The 17,362-nt window shown below is 40.6% G+C and overlaps 2 protein-coding genes across 5 annotated transcripts in view; one reads left to right on the forward strand and one right to left on the reverse strand.

The window, feature by feature from the left end:
- Nucleotides 1-1,201: 1,201 nt before the first annotated feature.
- nrbp1 (nuclear receptor binding protein 1) lies at nucleotides 1,202-7,246 on the forward strand. Of its 3 annotated transcripts, none has more exons than XM_029496524.1 (17): nucleotides 1,202-1,432; nucleotides 1,519-1,641; nucleotides 2,126-2,227; nucleotides 2,315-2,404; nucleotides 2,552-2,592; nucleotides 2,803-2,897; nucleotides 2,954-3,067; nucleotides 3,146-3,204; nucleotides 3,387-3,485; nucleotides 3,576-3,708; nucleotides 4,023-4,113; nucleotides 4,367-4,417; nucleotides 4,594-4,729; nucleotides 4,938-4,991; nucleotides 5,082-5,145; nucleotides 5,336-5,391; nucleotides 5,525-7,246. In XM_029496524.1, the coding sequence occupies exons 1-17, from the start codon at nucleotides 1,202-1,204 to the stop codon at nucleotides 5,618-5,620; spliced, it is 1,635 nt and encodes a 544-aa protein (XP_029352384.1). In that variant the 3' UTR covers nucleotides 5,621-7,246. The 3 variants fall into 3 exon arrangements, with proteins under 3 accessions (XP_029352384.1, XP_029352385.1, XP_029352386.1); XM_029496525.1 differs by having other exon boundaries at nucleotides 2,984-3,067; nucleotides 5,525-5,620; XM_029496526.1 differs by having other exon boundaries at nucleotides 2,126-2,131; nucleotides 2,984-3,067; nucleotides 5,525-5,620.
- A 643-nt stretch (nucleotides 7,247-7,889) lies between these two features.
- LOC115038125 (macoilin) overlaps nucleotides 7,890-17,362 on the reverse strand; it is a 28,619-nt gene continuing 19,146 nt past the window's right edge. Inside the window, exons 2-10 of one of the 2 annotated variants that reach the window (XM_029496974.1) lie at nucleotides 16,117-16,571; nucleotides 14,532-14,673; nucleotides 14,286-14,412; nucleotides 14,042-14,165; nucleotides 12,489-12,647; nucleotides 11,798-11,968; nucleotides 11,105-11,231; nucleotides 10,158-10,332; nucleotides 7,890-10,014 (exon numbers count right to left, since the gene is read on the reverse strand). In XM_029496974.1, coding sequence (XP_029352834.1) covers nucleotides 9,824-10,014; nucleotides 10,158-10,332; nucleotides 11,105-11,231; nucleotides 11,798-11,968; nucleotides 12,489-12,647; nucleotides 14,042-14,165; nucleotides 14,286-14,412; nucleotides 14,532-14,673; nucleotides 16,117-16,193 — 1,293 coding nt within the window. In that variant the 5' untranslated portion in view covers nucleotides 16,194-16,571 and the 3' untranslated portion in view covers nucleotides 7,890-9,823. Of the gene's footprint in view, nucleotides 10,015-10,157; nucleotides 10,333-11,104; nucleotides 11,232-11,797; nucleotides 11,969-12,488; nucleotides 12,648-12,727; nucleotides 13,197-13,511; nucleotides 13,691-14,041; nucleotides 14,166-14,285; nucleotides 14,413-14,531; nucleotides 15,307-16,116; nucleotides 16,572-17,362 lie in introns of those variants that run through there. The other variant, XR_003840491.1, reaches the window with a different exon arrangement.

Genomic DNA, 17,362 nt, shown 5'->3' on the forward strand with positions numbered 1-17,362 from the left:
CAGTACCTCAACGCTGGAGGATAGGTGGATAGATTGATAGATGTTTTTCTTGAACATTGGGCATATATTTAATATATATTATAATGCACTGTACACTGCTATATGTTATTCTAATGCAGGGTAAATATATTTTGCCATAGGGAGGAAAAAAGAAGCAAAAAGTTGGGAAGCACGGGATTAAATGAAACCATAAACTTGATGGGGAAAGGGTTTGCAGAGAGGGAAACGTTGAAACATAATTTTCGCAGAAGGGGGATCGGAGACACCACCTGGCAACCCGTGCTGGCCGTGGCAGAGCGGTGTGCATCCGTAAGTTGTCGCCATCATATGTGGCTACATGTTAACTAGCTCCTCCGGCTGCCCGCTGAGTTACCGATGACGTTACGCCGCCTTTGTGTGTCTGTGCGGGTGTTTGGGGGGTTTGCTTAGTGAGCAGGTGTGATGAGATTGATCCGTGAACGTGTGTCGGATGTTGTCGTTTGGTGGACTTTAGTCGCTCTAACGGAGTCTTGAGAAGCAGCGAGGGGCGGCGGAGCTGCTAACTCGTCGCTACAGAGAGACCCTTTCTCAGTTTAGCTGGTAAATCCCAGGAGATACTTAAAGTCTGTGATTTTTTTTTTTTTTTTTTTTTTATTATTTTTTAAAGTTCGTCCTGGGTGTTGTTAGTTACCTGAAGGGTCCCCCCCCCTCTCTCTCCCTCTTCCCTCCCCCGGTGTGGAGGTAGTACCGTACCGTGGCCAAGGAGCTAGCAGCGCCGCTCAGCTAGCTGCGACTCCGCCGAGAAACTCGAGAGAGCCGCAGCCGGCGGGGGCTCAAACTGCCAACTGGGGTCGGTGTCTGTTAAACTGGAGCTGGCATCGTCACACTTCCTGACTTTAACACGTAAGTCCTTCAATGTCTGCCGCTTGCCCCTCTTATCCGAGACCCGGTTTATAATGGCCTCTTCCTGCAGAGGGCTAATCCAGCTAACTTCTTTCTGCAAACTTACTCCTCGGCTGCAGCGCTGTTAGCCGGCCAGCAGCTTCCGACCTTTGTCGTCAAGCTGTGCTTTAAAACTTGGGAGTTGTTTTGTGTGTGTGTGTGTGTATGTTTGTGTTTACTGCCAGTTAGCAGGTCTGTAGGTGTGTGGTCAGTCATAGTGATGCTGTGTTTGGGCTTTCCTCCGTCCTGCAGCAGGCTGCTGGGCCTGACAACTGAGAGGATGTCTGAGGGAGAGAGCAAGCAGGCCCCGGACACCGTCCAGGAGGGGAAGCCGGAGTCCGTGGCTGCTGCACCCGCAGGTCAGGGAGTGTCGTCGGTGTCCCCCCCAGTGTCCATGGTCACCCAGCCTCCAGCCACTGCTGCCACGGAGGATGAGGAGGAGGAGAGCGAGGATGAGTCAGAGATTTTGGAGGAAAGCCCGTGTGGACGCTGGCAGAAACGCAGAGAAGAGGTATAGTGATCTGTTAGCAGAGGAGTCAGGTTTACGCTCATTAGTCTGCTTTGTGGCCAATGCATTACTTTGTTTTCCTCCCTTAGGTGAATCAGCGAAATGTCCCCGGGATTGACAATGCTTACTTGGCCATGGACACCGAGGAAGGAGTGGAGGTGGTTTGGAATGAGGTCATGTTCTCAGAAAGGAAGAATTTCAAACTACAAGAGGTGAGTAAAGTTAGACCACCATCCGGAAATATATCAGATGGTATGCAGTGCTGTTAGGACGATGATGTCAGCAAATAATCTTCCATGTATGGTGTTCAGCATTGTTTTCTATGATAGCTTTCTTTGTTTGCTGTGATCTCGCTAACAATTTGAAATCTTTCCAGTTTTCATTCCCCCTTTGGCCTTTAAGCTCATTAAGCGAGGGGTTGAATTTGTTGCTGCCAACAGCATACCAAAGCACAAACTGTACTCATTTGGTTACAAAAACATTTTTCAGAACTGTCAAGGGGATGGCGAAAGACACCATATATTTTGGCATCTCAGGCATTTAAATTGATGGTTTGCTTCATTTTGAAATGTTTCTAATTTTTTCACATTATCAACTATGTAAAATAAAATGGCAACACAAAGAATCATGTAGTAGTCACTGCCTCAGACAGATAGGCTTTATGTGTTAATGAGTGATCCCTTGTTTTTTCTTCAGGAAAAAGTCAAAGCAGTGTTTGACAACTTGATTCAGCTGGAGCACCTGAACATTGTGAAGTTCCATAAATACTGGACAGATGTTAAAGAGAACAGAGTCAGGGTGGGTAATCAATTGAAAATTCTCTTATTTTTTTCCAAGATAGACTAGAAAGAGCTTTCGTCTCATCTCCCTTATGTTTATCTACAGGTCATTTTCATCACTGAATACATGTCATCCGGAAGTCTCAAACAGTTCCTGAAAAAGACAAAGAAAAACCACAAGACTATGAATGAGAAGGTGTGAAAACTCACTTACAGTAAATACAATTCTTGGAAAATGTTGCTGAAAGTCAAATAGCTGAGTAATCCTTTTTAGACTCTTTCTCTTTTTTGAACCTGTTTTACATGAACCTTCATTTCTGGTAACACATTTATTTTCTGACAGGCCTGGAAACGCTGGTGCACACAAATACTTTCAGCACTGAGGTCAGTCTAACAAAAATGTTCATTTTTGCAAGCTACTTTGCTTTTAATAAGTAATAGTGGTATAAAGTCCATATTCCAATAATGGCTTGTATTGTAAGTTCAGGTAATCAGTTATGTAATTGAGCTACATTTAGGGGAAATCACAGAATGTGAATGTGTTGCTTTATTAGCATTTTAAAACCATACTACTCTCCTATCTCTTCTCTCCAGTTACCTACACTCTTGTGAACCTCCCATCATCCACGGCAACCTGACCTGTGACACCATCTTCATTCAGCACAATGGCCTCATAAAGATCGGCTCAGGTAGGCTGAAGCATGTCAAACATATCCCTCACCATTTTCCTTACATCTAGCATTAGTGTTGCAAAGTCTTTCATCCTTTATTTCAGTTGCTCCAGACACCATTAACAATCATGTGAAAACTTGCCGGGAAGAGCAGAAAAGCCTTCACTTCTTTGCTCCAGAATATGGAGGTGCGATCCTACCAGTGTATCATCTGTCTCACATTGAGTTGCTGTGTTTGATACTGATCAGTATTTGTTTTCCCTCAGCCGTTGCCAGTGTTACCACAGCCGTGGATATCTATTCCTTTGGAATGTGCGCCTTAGAGGTGAGAGGAAATCACACAGCACATACTGAATATGAATGATAAATAATCAAGGTTGATGTGTCGAGAGATGACCAATGTCTGCAAACGTGTCGTGTAACATGGGAGCGATTGCTGCTGCTTGAAGCTCTTTGTTTATGAATCACTTCTGATCTGTTATCTTCTTTGCACAATCACTTCCTCAGATGGCTGTGTTGGAAATCCAGAGTAATGGAGATTCGTCTTATGTGTCTCAAGAAGCCATTAACAGTGCCATTCAGTCCTTAGAGGACCCGTTGCAACGAGTGAGTCAAATATGTCAAGCGTGTATAGCTGTCGAGGAGGGAGATACACAAGCTAAAGTTTTGGGATTTTTTTCCGCTGTGCCTTTTCAGGAATTTATCCAAAAGTGTCTGGAGATTGATCCCAGTAAGCGACCTACAGCTAAGGAGCTGTTGTTTCACCAGGCCTTGTTTGAGGTGCCCTTACTTAAGCTGCTGGCTGCACACTGCATCGTCAGCCACCAACGTAAGTGCAAGCACACACACAAGCACACTACACTGCTAATTCATATATTTAGTTTAAAGGAGGAGAATGTGATTTGCCTGTGCAAACCCACGATACAATACAATTTGTATGTCAGCTGGAAATCTCATTTAACATGTCTGAGGCGAAATTTACAAGCTAAGACTGGAATGTGGCTCAGCTCCAGATGAGTGTCCAAGTGGCCATCTTTCATGTACCATATAGACCCAAAGCCCGCCAAGAATAATCTGCAAGTGTGTTTGGCAAATGGAAAAAATTATGTTCTGTATGATTGAATGTTGTCTCTTTATTTGCAGATATGATTCCAGAAAATGCATTAGAAGAAATGACAAAGAATATGGACCCCAACTTGGTGATTGTTGAGGCCAAGGAGGGAGTTCAGATGAAGTAAGTCTGAGAATCACATTATATAAAAAGACCAGCATTTGGTTGAGGAAAGTCTTTACTAAAATTCATATTTACATGTATTTTATACCACAGACTTTTTTGTATTTGTCAGTGTACATTATATTTAATGTAAGTTGCAGTAATTATTAAGATTATTAATTAAGAATGTGATGATTTTTTTTTCTCCCCCCCACCTAACTGAATGAATGCTCAGCATTACTTAATTACATTCACTTTCTATCTTTTGCTCCAGACTCTCTCAGTTCCCTGCCCTTGAGCTTGACAAATTTCTCGAAGATGTTAGGTAAGAAATCAGTTGTGAGCATGTACTGGAAAGCAGATTTACTATTAATTTGTTTGTGATTTAAGATTTGGATTAAAATACAGTGGAGAATTTAAAATGAGATTAGATCTGTTCACTGATTGCTGAGAATATCCTGAGTTGAAGTGTGCTGCTTCTTCTTCTGTCTGGCGTATCAGGAATGGGATCTATCCTTTGACTGCGTTCGGCATACCATGTCCTCAACAACCTCAGCAGGAGGCGGTGAAATCTCCCATCGTGCCCCCCTCAGTCAAGACCCCCACCCCTGAACCTGCAGAGCTTGAGACCAGGAAGGTGAGGACTGGCAGGAAGTAAAACTATTTGCAATAAGCTTTTGGGTGAAAATATAATCATTGGAAAAATATAATCTATCTGTTCAAATATACCACAAGAACATTTCTAAAACTAAGTAAGCAAATTTGGATTTTATCTATTTTATCAATGTTCACATTCTGTATGCTCATTTGCCAAATACTAAGCTGGGTCTTGTGACACTTCCCAGGTCCTACAGATGCAGTGTAATATTGAGCCTGTTGATGAGGGTGCTAAACATCATGTAAGTCACAAATTGTGCCTGCAGATAAAGCAATCTGAGAGAGTGAAAGCGTGTAATGTTTTTAAATGACTTCTTTTATCCTCTCCTTAGCTGACCTTGTTGTTGAAACTTGAGGATAAATTGAACAGGCACTTGAGCTGTGATTTGTTACCAAGTGAGTATCTCTGTTCCTATCAGATCATGGTGCTGTTGTTAACAGATGGGGCACGTGCACATTTGCAGTTGTTACGTGTAACAAATATGATAATCTTTTAAGAGCGTTATTTTGTACTTCATCACTGGCATTAGGTCATACATTCACTATAACATCATTCATCACATGACGTTCTGACTGTTTTGTCCAGATGAGAACGTGCAGGAGCTGGCTGTGGAGCTTGTTCAGCTGGGATTTATCAGTGAGGTTCGTAGAGCTCGTCACCATGACCCCCTGAGACCTCTGTACCTTTTGCTATTATTAGCATAACTACAGCATCCAGCCTCAGGGTTTGACAGGCATTGGCCATTTTTTTGACACCACTGTATTTCCGTTTCAGGGCGATCAGCCACTACTTGCATCTGTTCTTGAAGAGGCCTTCTCCAAGTTCTACAGCCGGAATGGTTCTCTTAATCCGGTGACTGTTTCTTCATAGTGGAGGACTTGCCAGGCCTTCTTATAATAGCCCTCCTTGTCCTCAACAACAGGACTAGCTTTTTTTCTTCACCTGAGTTCCTGAGTTGCAGGAAAGCTTTGCGCGGACATGGGAGGGAGCCTTGGTCTGATTGCAGATCCTGCAACCTGTCCTTGTATCTTCTGGTGGGAAAAGCAGCCACTAAGTGGTTGTTGGCTTTCTATCTTTTTTTTTTCCCATCCCACCTAATACAGTCATCTGCTTCTCTTTTCAGAGAGGAAATCCTAGTTGAAACTTCAAGGAAAATACAAATGTTTCCACTTTTCCCGGCTTATTTCTTTCAGTTCAAAGTAGAAACTAAATGGTAGAGGTAAGCAAAATAAAACTGGATAACGGTAGTATTTTCCTTAAGTCAGTATTAAAAGTGTATTTTAAACATTTTTACGTGAAATTGTTCGATAGTTGTCTGTATGGAAAAAAAAAACTTTGTCCCGGCATACTGAAGTGTATGTATTATGGTGTTGTAAGGTTAAGTCTGGTCGTCTGGTCCTTTTTAAACTTTTTCTTGAGCGGTGAGTGAGGCATCTTCATTACTTGTTTGTTTTTGACGAGTCTCAATTGCATCAAGCTCGTAATGCGACAGATGCAACGTCGTTAAAAATTCTGTCATTACATCAACATAATCATGAAACATGAAGTTGCAACACAATCTGAAGAGCTACCGATAAACTATTGAAACTATTTATTTGTGTATCTTTTCTTGAGTGTGTACTTTACTTCACTTCCAGCACTAAGGCCGGTGGTTGTTTGAATGTATGCTTTTACGTGCTCTCCTCCTCCTCGCTCTCTTCTTTAATCCATACTGTTGTTTTCTACAAAAAGAGGTGTTGACTGTGGTCCAACTATTGCTAGCTTTTGTTAGTAGTAGTCCATGGCAGTAATAATCAATTAGGGCTTGGTCAATAAGTTGTCTTTAGGTGGCACTTTACAACTTGGGACTTAGCTTAGATCCATGTGAAGATGCTGCAGCGTTCAAGCACATAATCTGATGGGTGTTTGTCTGCAGGTTTGGTGTGTGCACGTATGCTTTTCAGTATCTAAATGGAAACTGATGCATGCAACATGCTTTTAAGTCAATGGAGTCAGTAAGTTTTCATGTGGAGAGTTTTGTCAGCATTTAGATTTTTGTCACTGAAGCGTTAGTTTTCCATCTTGGCTGAGGCATTCTGTGCGAGTTAAAATGTGCTTTGCCACTTAGAAATTCAACTCAATCATCGCCTCTGACCAATCTTATCTGTTCAATGTTTAAAGGCTCCCTCTGCTACTTTGCACTACTGTACATTTTTACATCCTGTTGGAAATGTCCTGTGGCCTCTGGCTTCTTCACACCAACAGGAGGAAGTGAGATGATTATAAATTGTGTCACTGAAACCGATGTCAGTGAGGAGTTCTCACCTACTCTGTGCTGTGATTACCTTCTCTTTGGGTCTGTAGATTCTGCAAGATACAAGTGTGGAACTGCCTGGCATGCTTGTGACCATCTTGTACACTGTATGCTGGACACTGTGTTCTGTTTCTGCTACGCATATACCCTTTTTTCACTTCCTAAAATAATAAAAAAAAAAAAAAATCACTATCAGCACTTACTGCCAGTGTTTGGTGTCATCCTGTGTTTAAACTGGGCCTTTAAAGTGTTTTTGTACATGATGGCAGCATAAAGTAACCCAGATCACATTTTGTGCAGAGTAGAGTAAAACCCTGGCACATCGGACAAAGTTAGACAAACACTTGAAAGAAAATTTAGCAACTCAAATATTAAAAAGTTTTATTGGATTAAATAAAATAAGATTTAATAAAATCTGAATTTCAAATACAGAATTAATTCAAATAAATTACACTTAAATTCATTAAATATCTTAATGGGCTTACTTGAATGGCTAAAGTTGTTAAACTTACTAATAGAACTTGAGTAAATTTAATGTACATGAATTCATAATGTGAATTTTATAAAAGTCTGTAAGATTTGGTTGACTTTAAATATTGATAGTTTTAATTAAAACTATTCAAAATACAATTATTTTAATTGTAATTAATTCAAACTGATTTGAGCAATGACCCATTGCACCTAAATTGAGTATGGTTTAAATCAGTTAATTTTACCATTTATTTAAATAAGTTTGTAACCAAAGACTTCAGTATTTCTGATTTTGACATAAATTTCACATAAATGTCCTATGGGTCCAAAAAAAAAAAAAAAAAAGTTTTAGATGGCACAATATACACACGGACACACAAATGAACAAAATTTACTTGTTTAAATTCATTTATACAAAACCCATCCTGGTGTATCAGGAGTGTGATCTCTATCCATCACTGCCTGAATTAACAATTTGTTCAAAATTTTAGAAACTGTAGCCCTTGTACAAGTAAATTAATGTACATACTTAAAGTCACAATGTGTGCTCAAATAACAGTTGAAGAAAACACGTTTCATGCTGACAAAACACAATGCCGTACAAAATTACAGCAGTATAATAAAAGTACAGCGAGACTTAAAAAATAATTTTTTTTTATAAACCGTCCTAGAAACACACCCCAAATAAAAAGCTACCGAAAATGGTGACATCCAGTTCATGAGTGTTTTTCAGAGACGTAGGTATTGTCAATTCTGTACAGCGAGTTTAAAAAAAAAAAAAAAAAAAGAACTACAAAAACAGTACATAGCACTTCAATTCAAACACATTACTCTTTCACATTAAATTTGTGTTTTACTTCCCAGTTCGAAAGTAATGTATATAGGCACAGTAATTAAATTCATGAACCATGTTTTGGCCAACGCACAACTCCACTTTAAATCATGGACAAAGTTGAATTCTGAGTCAGCCAGTTCACCTTTTCACTCTCTTTGCCCAGTTTTTCCTCACCGTGAAGCTGAGAGTTGTTCAGCGTTAAGATGTCAGTGGAAACGGGATAATCACCGTCATAGTGAGCTCCTTTTTCTGCATCTCACTCATCATTTTTAGGTGATTTCACATCAAGATGGCACCTCTCAAACAGACATTCAAACTGAAATCTGTAAAATTTAGTGAAGCTATGGCCACAATTCAAACTATTCAAATCTTAAATCATCTCAATCCTCTATTTACAGATACCAACAATATCCTGTTGTGTGCTTTATGAAATATGTTAATATTGTCAGATAATTAGATTCCTGCTTCAACAGACTTGTCTTTAGTATATTTTAATTTCATATTTTCAGAAATTAAGGAGGTTCTGTGTATTTTCTTTAATTGAATATAAGTCCATAAAATGGACATCTATTCTAATTACTTATTTCTCTAGAATCATACTGGAGATAAAGAGATACAGTTCATAGTTTTCACATCTAACTGCTGCAGCTTGACATATAAACAGCACAGCTGTTTCATGACTGACTAAAAGTCTTTTTCCAAAGTGACATTTTGCCTTGTCACAGTAGGAAAAGCAGACATGCCATAAATAATGGCGGACTTTTATTGAAGCTGCTCCAGTTTTAGGATCCTGACATTGTAAATTTTGGCTCAGAGTCACTTTGCCATGACTTACTAGGACACTCCAATAGACCAGAGCCCCTATTCATCTTATTACTGATGCCAGTGATCTTCCTATAATAAAAAGGCATATTGGATCACTTTGTTATAATAAGCAAAGGTATAAACTAAAAATTGAGATTGTTGTATTGAAGACTTTGACCAGTATTGCTGTCTGTGAAAGCTGAAATTTCTACTTTAAAAAAAAAAAAAAAAATCTGAAATCCTGCGACATGAGTAAACAATTGATTCATACTTTGTGATGCGAGACCATTTTGGATCCTACCAGAGAAAGACGGATTGACTGGGTCCAGTTTCTGGAAATTACTTGAAGAAGAATTAGATGGTTTACACTGGTGTCTCTTTCAGTCAAACTCGTGCCCATAGCAGCTCTGCATATCAGATACCTGACTTTAGAGTGATACTCTTTAACCCTTGATGTGGGCGGATACATGATATAAATAAAGTCATGTCAAGTTAGCACCATCAGTGCAGCTGAAGGCATTAAACCTGCGGAGGCTCGTTCAGGTTCCACTCACGGCTAGAAGCAGATGACTATGGTTCATTTAGTGCTGTAACAAAATCCATCCATCCCTTCCCTCTAACGGTTTAGGTTAAATGGGTCTGAGAAGGAGGCCTGAGAAATTGGCGTCCTTTATTTCTTCAGACACTGGTACATCAGCGCTCGTGGATTCAGCATGTAGCGCTCAGAGTTGAGCAACTTGGTGAGGTACTGCGGTACCGGAGGCCGAGGGGCCATGTAGGAGACACCAGGGCTGACGGCCATCACCTCCGCTATCTTCTGCTTCATCTCACGGATCTCTTGGTCCTGCTTCATCACTTTATCTGCAGGATAAACAAATGTATTTCATTGTATTCATATTTATATCTGTGCCGGTGTATGTGTGTAAAACCATTTTTATGATGAACAGAATTATATCAGAGAAGAAGAAAAAGGATTTTTTTATGTGAAGGTGAAGCATGCGAACCTTGAGCGATCTCCAGCTGTCTGCGGGCGTCTCCCAGAGCCGAGAACAGGTCCAGTTTTATGCGAGTCTCGGCGCTCAGGTTGTACTCCAGATGTTGAGCTTTCTCCTGCATGGCTGACAGAGTGGACAGCAGCAAGTCCGTCTCTTTTTCCACACAGCTGTACTTCCCCAAAGCCTGAGTCCAGGAACACATCAGTCGTGAGAAAAAGTGTTAAACGAACAAACTTCACTTTACCTCCTGCAGTGACTACCTGAGGAAGTAAGTGCTTTGGTTTTCTAAGTATTTCATTTAATTTCAGTCTATTTTTCCACTTCATCACTTGAACTGTTTTGGAAATGGAGTTAATTTCATTCACTTAGAGAACCAATGCACTACAGACACAACAGCTTCCACACAATGATGATGACCTGGCCAGCCATCCAAAAAATAAAAAACACATAACTGCACATGATTGGAAAGCTACACAGGAATGATTCTTTCTGTGGTGACATTAACTTTTAATGTTTCAATATATTTTGAGGGAGTTGACCTGCAGTCTCTTTTTTTTTTTTTAAATCCAGGCAAAATAATGTTTTTACATGGAGGACCTGGCTTCTGATTCAGCATGCGTCATGTAGAGTATGTGACTAAAATCAAATCACACGGTACAAAAATGCACAAACCTGATGTCATACAAAAGCAACCATACAGTAATACTGATGCAATGGTAATATGTTAACTGCAGGCCAAAATAAAAGGAACAATTCATCTCTCCCATCAAGTCCATTCAGTTTTCTAGTATGTTTTACGAAAACAAAGAATAACAAAAAAAAAAAAAAAAAAATAGGAACAACAACTCAAACAGCAAAACTACATGACCAAACTGAAGACAACTGAGTACTTGACCACTCGAGACTCACAGACACTTAACTTCACAAGCTCATTCCCAAACAGAGGAAAAAGATACCTCAACATCACTCTCTAGATCTACCACCCGACTTTCTTTCACTTGATACTCCAGCTGTAGTTGTTTGTACTCTGTCTCTAGATCTTTAACTCTTTTCCTTAACATTTGGGTTTCAGAGTGTTCCTGCCTGGTGTAGAAGATGGAGAAAATAACAGTTTTTGAGCAGTAAAAGAGGGTTTTCATTTGAAATGAAGACCAGATCACACAGAAAAAAGACATGGCATTCATTAACACTTTTTACATTGGCCTTGTGTGCTACAATAATCTGTAAAGTGTCGCATGCATTGGCGGAATAATAATTTTTACACGGTTATTGGCAACATGTCTGCGCATTTAATATGAAGCTACGTTCAGCTACTGTGAGACAGGAAGCAGAGGGAAACAGATAATCTGGATAAACCAATCAGCACCTCTGAGGACCACTAATTAACAACTTGTTTGTTTAATTTGAATAAAAAGCAAAGTGTCCCCTGAAAGAACCATCTTAAACGTTTCCCCTGTTTCCAGTCCTGTTAAAGACATCAGTGTGGTAACCAATTTCTGGTTTTAAAGCTTGGCAAGAAAGCGAATAAACATGATTTCACTCTCACAGCTAATTTTTAATCATATTCAGCGGCAAACAAATGCAGATCCTGCTTTACTTTTTAGGCACTAAGCCACTTGAGTAGCTGGAAATTTGAAAGTGTGATTTACCTGTTTGTTAGGCTCCGTGCTGTGCTGGCTGCCTCCTCCAGTTTCTGAGCCTTAAGTTCGGCCAACTGTTTCTCAGCAGAGAGTCTGGCCTCTGTCTCTGCTCTGGTCTTCTTCTCCAGCATCACACTGGTCTGTTTGTCCCGCTGTTTGGTCTTAGTCAAACACAGAATCCTGAAGGAAAGACATCAGATCCCACTTTTAATAAGGTCACAAATAACACCATAAAATAAGTTAATTAGTGTTTTAACAACACATCTGTAACTCTTTCGTCATCCTTCTTGTTGTGAAATCACTGGTGAGCGTCTGGCTTTAAAAACTGGAGCATGTCATATCAGCAGTGTTGGCACTGATCCAAACTGCACATAACATGCTCATCTCAAAAAGATTTAAAGCCTGTGGCTGGTAGACGTGGCGTTGGACTAACTTATGAAGTACCTTTTTTTCCCAGCTTAAAAATGCAGAAATGAGAAACATAACATGCTTTAAAAAAAAAAAAAAAAAAAAAAAAAAAAAAAAACAATAGTGGAGGTGGAGGATTCATGCCAAATTTTGTTTGCATGCAAATGGTCTGCTGCTGCTAATTCTAGCCCCATTTTTTACTGGCATGCACTCTAAGTTTTCATCTATATCCTGATCCAACATGTCAAACAGCCCACAGAAGGCGCCAGAGACACTTTGGTGAGTCACTCACTTGCTCTGCAGCAGCATGTTGGACTGTCTGAGCAGGGAAACCTCTGGTCTCAAGCTTCTCTCGCTATTTGTTAAGTTGCAGATGTGACTTCGCAGCTCCTGCTCGCTCTGCCTGCTCGCCTGCAGCTCACCCTTCAGCCTCCTCAGCTCCTGCTCCAGCCTAAAATACACAGGAGAGAACAGATTTCAACATCTCTTGACGACGTGAAACTGAGCTGAGCTGAATTATTTGTGACTTACTTGCTCATTTGTTCTGCATGGTAATTCTGAACCACTGCGGTGCTCTTGTCTGTCAGGTCCCGGTTGGGGCTGACTGTTTTTGAGTTGGATCTTTGTTTCTTCTCAGTCCTCGCTGCAGGTGGAGAGGGAGTGTTTGTGCTTCCCCTGCGAACTTTCGGTGAGGAGCTCTTTGCTGCCCGAGAGACTTTGCTTCCTTGCTCCTCTTGAGGTAGATTATCTACAGTCGTGGAGGATTCTGGTCCTCCTGCCCCACTAAGGAGCAAATCTCTGGACTCACTGACACTGTGTTTGGACGATAATGGCCGGCGAGTCGTTTCAGCTGACTTCACCTCCTGAGTGGTTTTCTCTGTTGCTCTCTCTTCACTGCAGATCTGCAGGCAATCCACAGTGTTCGCCTCGTCATGGGCCACTACAGCACCATTCTGACACTGATACTGACTGGACTCTGGCTTTATCGTCCATTTTGACTCTGCATAAACAGACAGGGGCGAAAAAAAAAGGGGGGGGGGGTTTAGCTGCCATTACACTGCACGAACCACCCCTTTTCTTCAATAGTCTTGTTGAGTTTATATTGTGTTTATGATGGATAATATTCTCTTACAGAGGAGTAATCATCTAAACTGACGCCTTAATGCAGTAAAGGAAGTTCACTTTGTTGCATTAAGGTGTTTTATGCATTCTGCTGCAGAAGACCTCTTGGAAAAAAGAGACAAAAATTACTGAGAAACTATGAAAAGGCTAGCTGGGGAGGGAATGAGTGGATGGTGCAGATGCAGAGACTTACTGCTGCTGCCATCTGTGCCTGTCTTGGGGAAAACCTGCAGGCCTGGAGGGAGTGAGTGCTGCAGCAGGTGCATGTGGAAGTTGTTTTCACTCTGCACGGCTTTCTGTATGCGCAGCTTAAAGATGTTGGTGAAGTAGCAGGTGGCGTCAAACCCCAAATATACTACAGGATATCCAATACTGAGTGTAAATACAGGCAAAAACAGATATATTAAGAACTTGAGTGCTCATCACAATGACAAAAACACATCTTGGTTGACACACTACGTTATTAATGTGTACTCTATCAATAAATGTAAGCATATTGTAATCTTTCCGATCATACTTGATTGCTCTTTAGCTGGTAGCATAAAAGTGAATTTGCTCTTGTAATCTATGATGTAAAAACATCTTGATGTTTTCAGTCATGATTTCACAGGAGATTCATAACAGTTAATACAGATACTTTTTGGAGAGCTCAATTAATGTCCCAGCAAGAATTTTTAATTTAGAGAATTACTTTTACATCTGCTGAAGGCAAATAAACATTACCAGTGTGCCGCAAAGAGATGAGAGAGGTTGGCATGAGAGGTTTTAAGGTCTTTGAGTCGAAGTGAAGCCTCTGTGTACACCAGCAGGATCCACAGGGACACCGTTGATATACAGATGCCCTTCTCTGAAACAGTAATGAGATAATCAGGCGTGAAGAGAGAGCTGGAGAAAAAGTCCACTGGATATCCATTACAAACAAAACTTCCTTCTTATGAGAGGTAAAGAATTCCACAAACATACTCACCTGTGTGCCATATGTAATTGAATAATACATAGGTGCTCGCCACAAAGAACAGCCAGTGCAGAGGAACAAAAATTAAACAAAAGATATCAAGAGTGAAGGCAGCACAAACAAAAACAATACAAATAACCTGCGAACAAAGAAAATAGTATTGTGAGTTAAATGTACTGGAACCATTCTGCAAAATGATCAACATCTGGACTATTGCACACTTTATGAATCACACAGTGGGGGCGGGGGGGTCCTCACCAGCCCGTGGCAGTGGAAAGTGGTGTATACACTCCCAAAGAAGAGCCAGCAAGGCCACAGGTACTCCAGCCTGAATTCAAGGATGAAATCCGCCAGCAACACCAGCATCCACATCATCATAAACTTTAAGAAGGTGTACGCACTGGGAAAACAGAGATCAAAATAGAAGAGTCGATTAATACGCCTTTTACACGTCAAACCATCAATCCAGTTTGGCCTGATTTGAAACACATCTTGGATTTTACTGAAGGCAAAATAAAGCAGCCTTTCAAGCCCCAACATAAAACCCCCACATGAGCCAAAAGAACACTTCAGCTCAGACACGAAATGCTGAACCCTAATTGAACAGCTGCATTTTAAAAACCCAGTCAGTGTCTGAAAGTAGAGGCACTTAAGAACAATGACTGCTCCCGCTTCGTTTTATTAGGCGATCACGAGCCGAACAGGAGCTGTGGTTTACTCCTTTGTTCTGCTCGTCCATAGGCTGCTATCACATCGCCCCTTCTTTGTTTGGTAACCATGGCAATATTTCATCTGGAGGAGAGAGGGAGCCCCACAGCATCCCGTGACACATCCAAGCTTAAATATGCCTTTCATTTGTAAGCTTTCGTGCAGGTGTTTTCATTATAGCTGGCAAGCATGCAGGTTCTTTCAAATGAACTTCTCTTTAATGAAATGACCCAACGTGGAGGAGCGAGGTGGGACAGAGAAGAAACCCCACAGCATCTTGGATTCCTGCTACGAGTTCAATATGACTTTACAAAGCATTTTAAAAATGATCTCACTAGTATCCGAAGCATCATCAAAGATGAGAAGTGTTCCTCAACAAGAAGGATTTTTTATGTGAAACACTGCAGCGTCTGAAATTCTTCATATCAGCTCAAACTCGCCTTATAGCAGTATTTTATAATACAAAGAGAAGGAGGGACAGTAAGGGAGAGAAACCAAAACAATTCTCCTCACAATACAACTGACTATCTACTTTAAGTTATCAATGAGACATTCAGGCATGCAACAACAATTTCACAACAAAAAGAGCTCATTTTTATCCATGACATCTTGTCACGCTTGGCTTTGCATACTTGAAATACTTAAATAAGACGTTAGCATTTGTTTTCAGAGTAAAAGACATTCATTTATTAGCATTTCCTGTTGTTGTCTCCCTCCTTTATGAAACAATGCCCCATTAAAACAAGTGGTTTCTTTCTTCAGCGAGTCCTGTCTTGTCTGGACGCTGTCTAGACACTTTCAAATTGTGTGTTTGTTTTTTTTAAATCGCAAAATGTTGTTTTCCTTCATGTTGGACGGGAAAAGGGTTTTAAAGAGGATTTTTCCATCCTGCTGGTTGCAGGTTTAGTGTGTCTGTACTGAAAGGAGAGCAGGCCGACGGTAAGTTGGCCACAGCTGCTTCATTTCTGTAAACAAAGCGGGCTGAACTGACATTTCTGCGCTTCTATCTTTCATTTCAGACGCATTTTTTTTTTTTTTTGGCCCAGATGCGATCCGGCATACAGGTGACACCATACACACAAAAACACACATGCAGACACACGAAGAGCACAACACAAAGCTGAGCGGTGCCCACCTCTCAGACAGCCGCTCCGTTATCTTCAGCTTCTTCATTTTCCGGATCCTGCTCGCGTCCACATAGCGTTTCTTCATCTTATGGCTTCCGCTCCCTGCGTGCTGCTGTTTGCAACCGCAACAAAAACACACACACACACAAACAAACAAACAAACAAACAACAAGAAACAAACAGAGCGCGGATTGATAAATAAATAAATAAACCAAAGAGGAGATGCTTCTTTGTTGGGGGAAGACGCTCAGCTCAACCTGTGATGATGATGATGATGGTGATGATGGTGAGGATGTCTAGGAACAAATACGGGCTGACTGGCCGCTTCTGCGCATGCTCCGTGGAGGTTGTACCTACAAGTTGTCATCGCAGGAGGGGAGCAGATCAACACACTGAAGACCCCGCAATGTGTGTGTTGTGTTCATCAGTCATCACCTTCTCAGACACACAACACATCCTACATCTGGAGACATAAAATTATCAATTAGGTATAAATAATATTAAATATACATTTAGTAATATTTATCAAAAAAACTTTTAAAAGGAGTCAAAATGGGCACAATGGCTGATTTTACTGCTTATAATGAGCAGCACAGGCAAATAGCCAGATTATTATATCAGAGGCCATTCAATAGCTCATCAAATCCCTTTTGTTTGCATACATTTGAACGCAAACAAATAAAACCGATCTATTTTATGTTTTTATGATGAGCAGAACAAGATAAAGCAGTAAGTTTATTATTGATGGACAGCTCGTCATCAGCGGTGGAGAAGGTGCTCAGACCAACCTTTTTCAACACACAATACACTAAACTTAAAACTGTCTAGGATTTAGCAAGCATTTTAAGATGACTATACATGACATGTCAATCACTTTTTCGAATGGAAGGATTTGGATGTGGATGCTAAAACCAAACCAGAGTGTCGCTCAGTCATCTATCCAACATCAGAGCAGAAGACATGACTTCAGACATAGCAGTCATATCATGCATTTTGTTATTTGGAAGTAATCTAGCATTTTTTGTGTTGTTTTTTGTTTGTGTATGTTTGAGTCTTTTAGGTTTTCTTATTTAATTGTGGTACTTTTTTAGAGTGTCTTTGATCGCATGACCTGCCATCAAGGACGTACTCTGAATGTTGGTTTAACTTTTTGACTTACTTTATGTTTTACATTATCGTGGTTTAACTTAGATACTATGTTCTTTTTGACATTGCCATAGGGAAACAAATATAGGCCATTATGGATATTTATCA

This window comes from Echeneis naucrates, chromosome 24, assembly GCF_900963305.1.
Source record: "Echeneis naucrates chromosome 24, fEcheNa1.1, whole genome shotgun sequence".
Classification (NCBI taxonomy): domain Eukaryota; kingdom Metazoa; phylum Chordata; class Actinopteri; order Carangiformes; family Echeneidae; genus Echeneis; species Echeneis naucrates.

Coding starts and splice junctions, on each gene's coding strand:
- nrbp1 (XM_029496524.1), top strand. CDS start 1,202: ATGTCTGAGGGAGAGAGCAAGCAGGCCCCGGACACCGTCCAGGAGGGG. Junction 2,898..2,953: donor CCTCATAAAGATCGGCTCAG/GTAGGCTGAAGC, acceptor ATCTAGCATTAG/TGTTGCAAAGTCTTTCATCC. Junction 3,486..3,575: donor TAGAGGACCCGTTGCAACGA/GTGAGTCAAATA, acceptor GTGCCTTTTCAG/GAATTTATCCAAAAGTGTCT.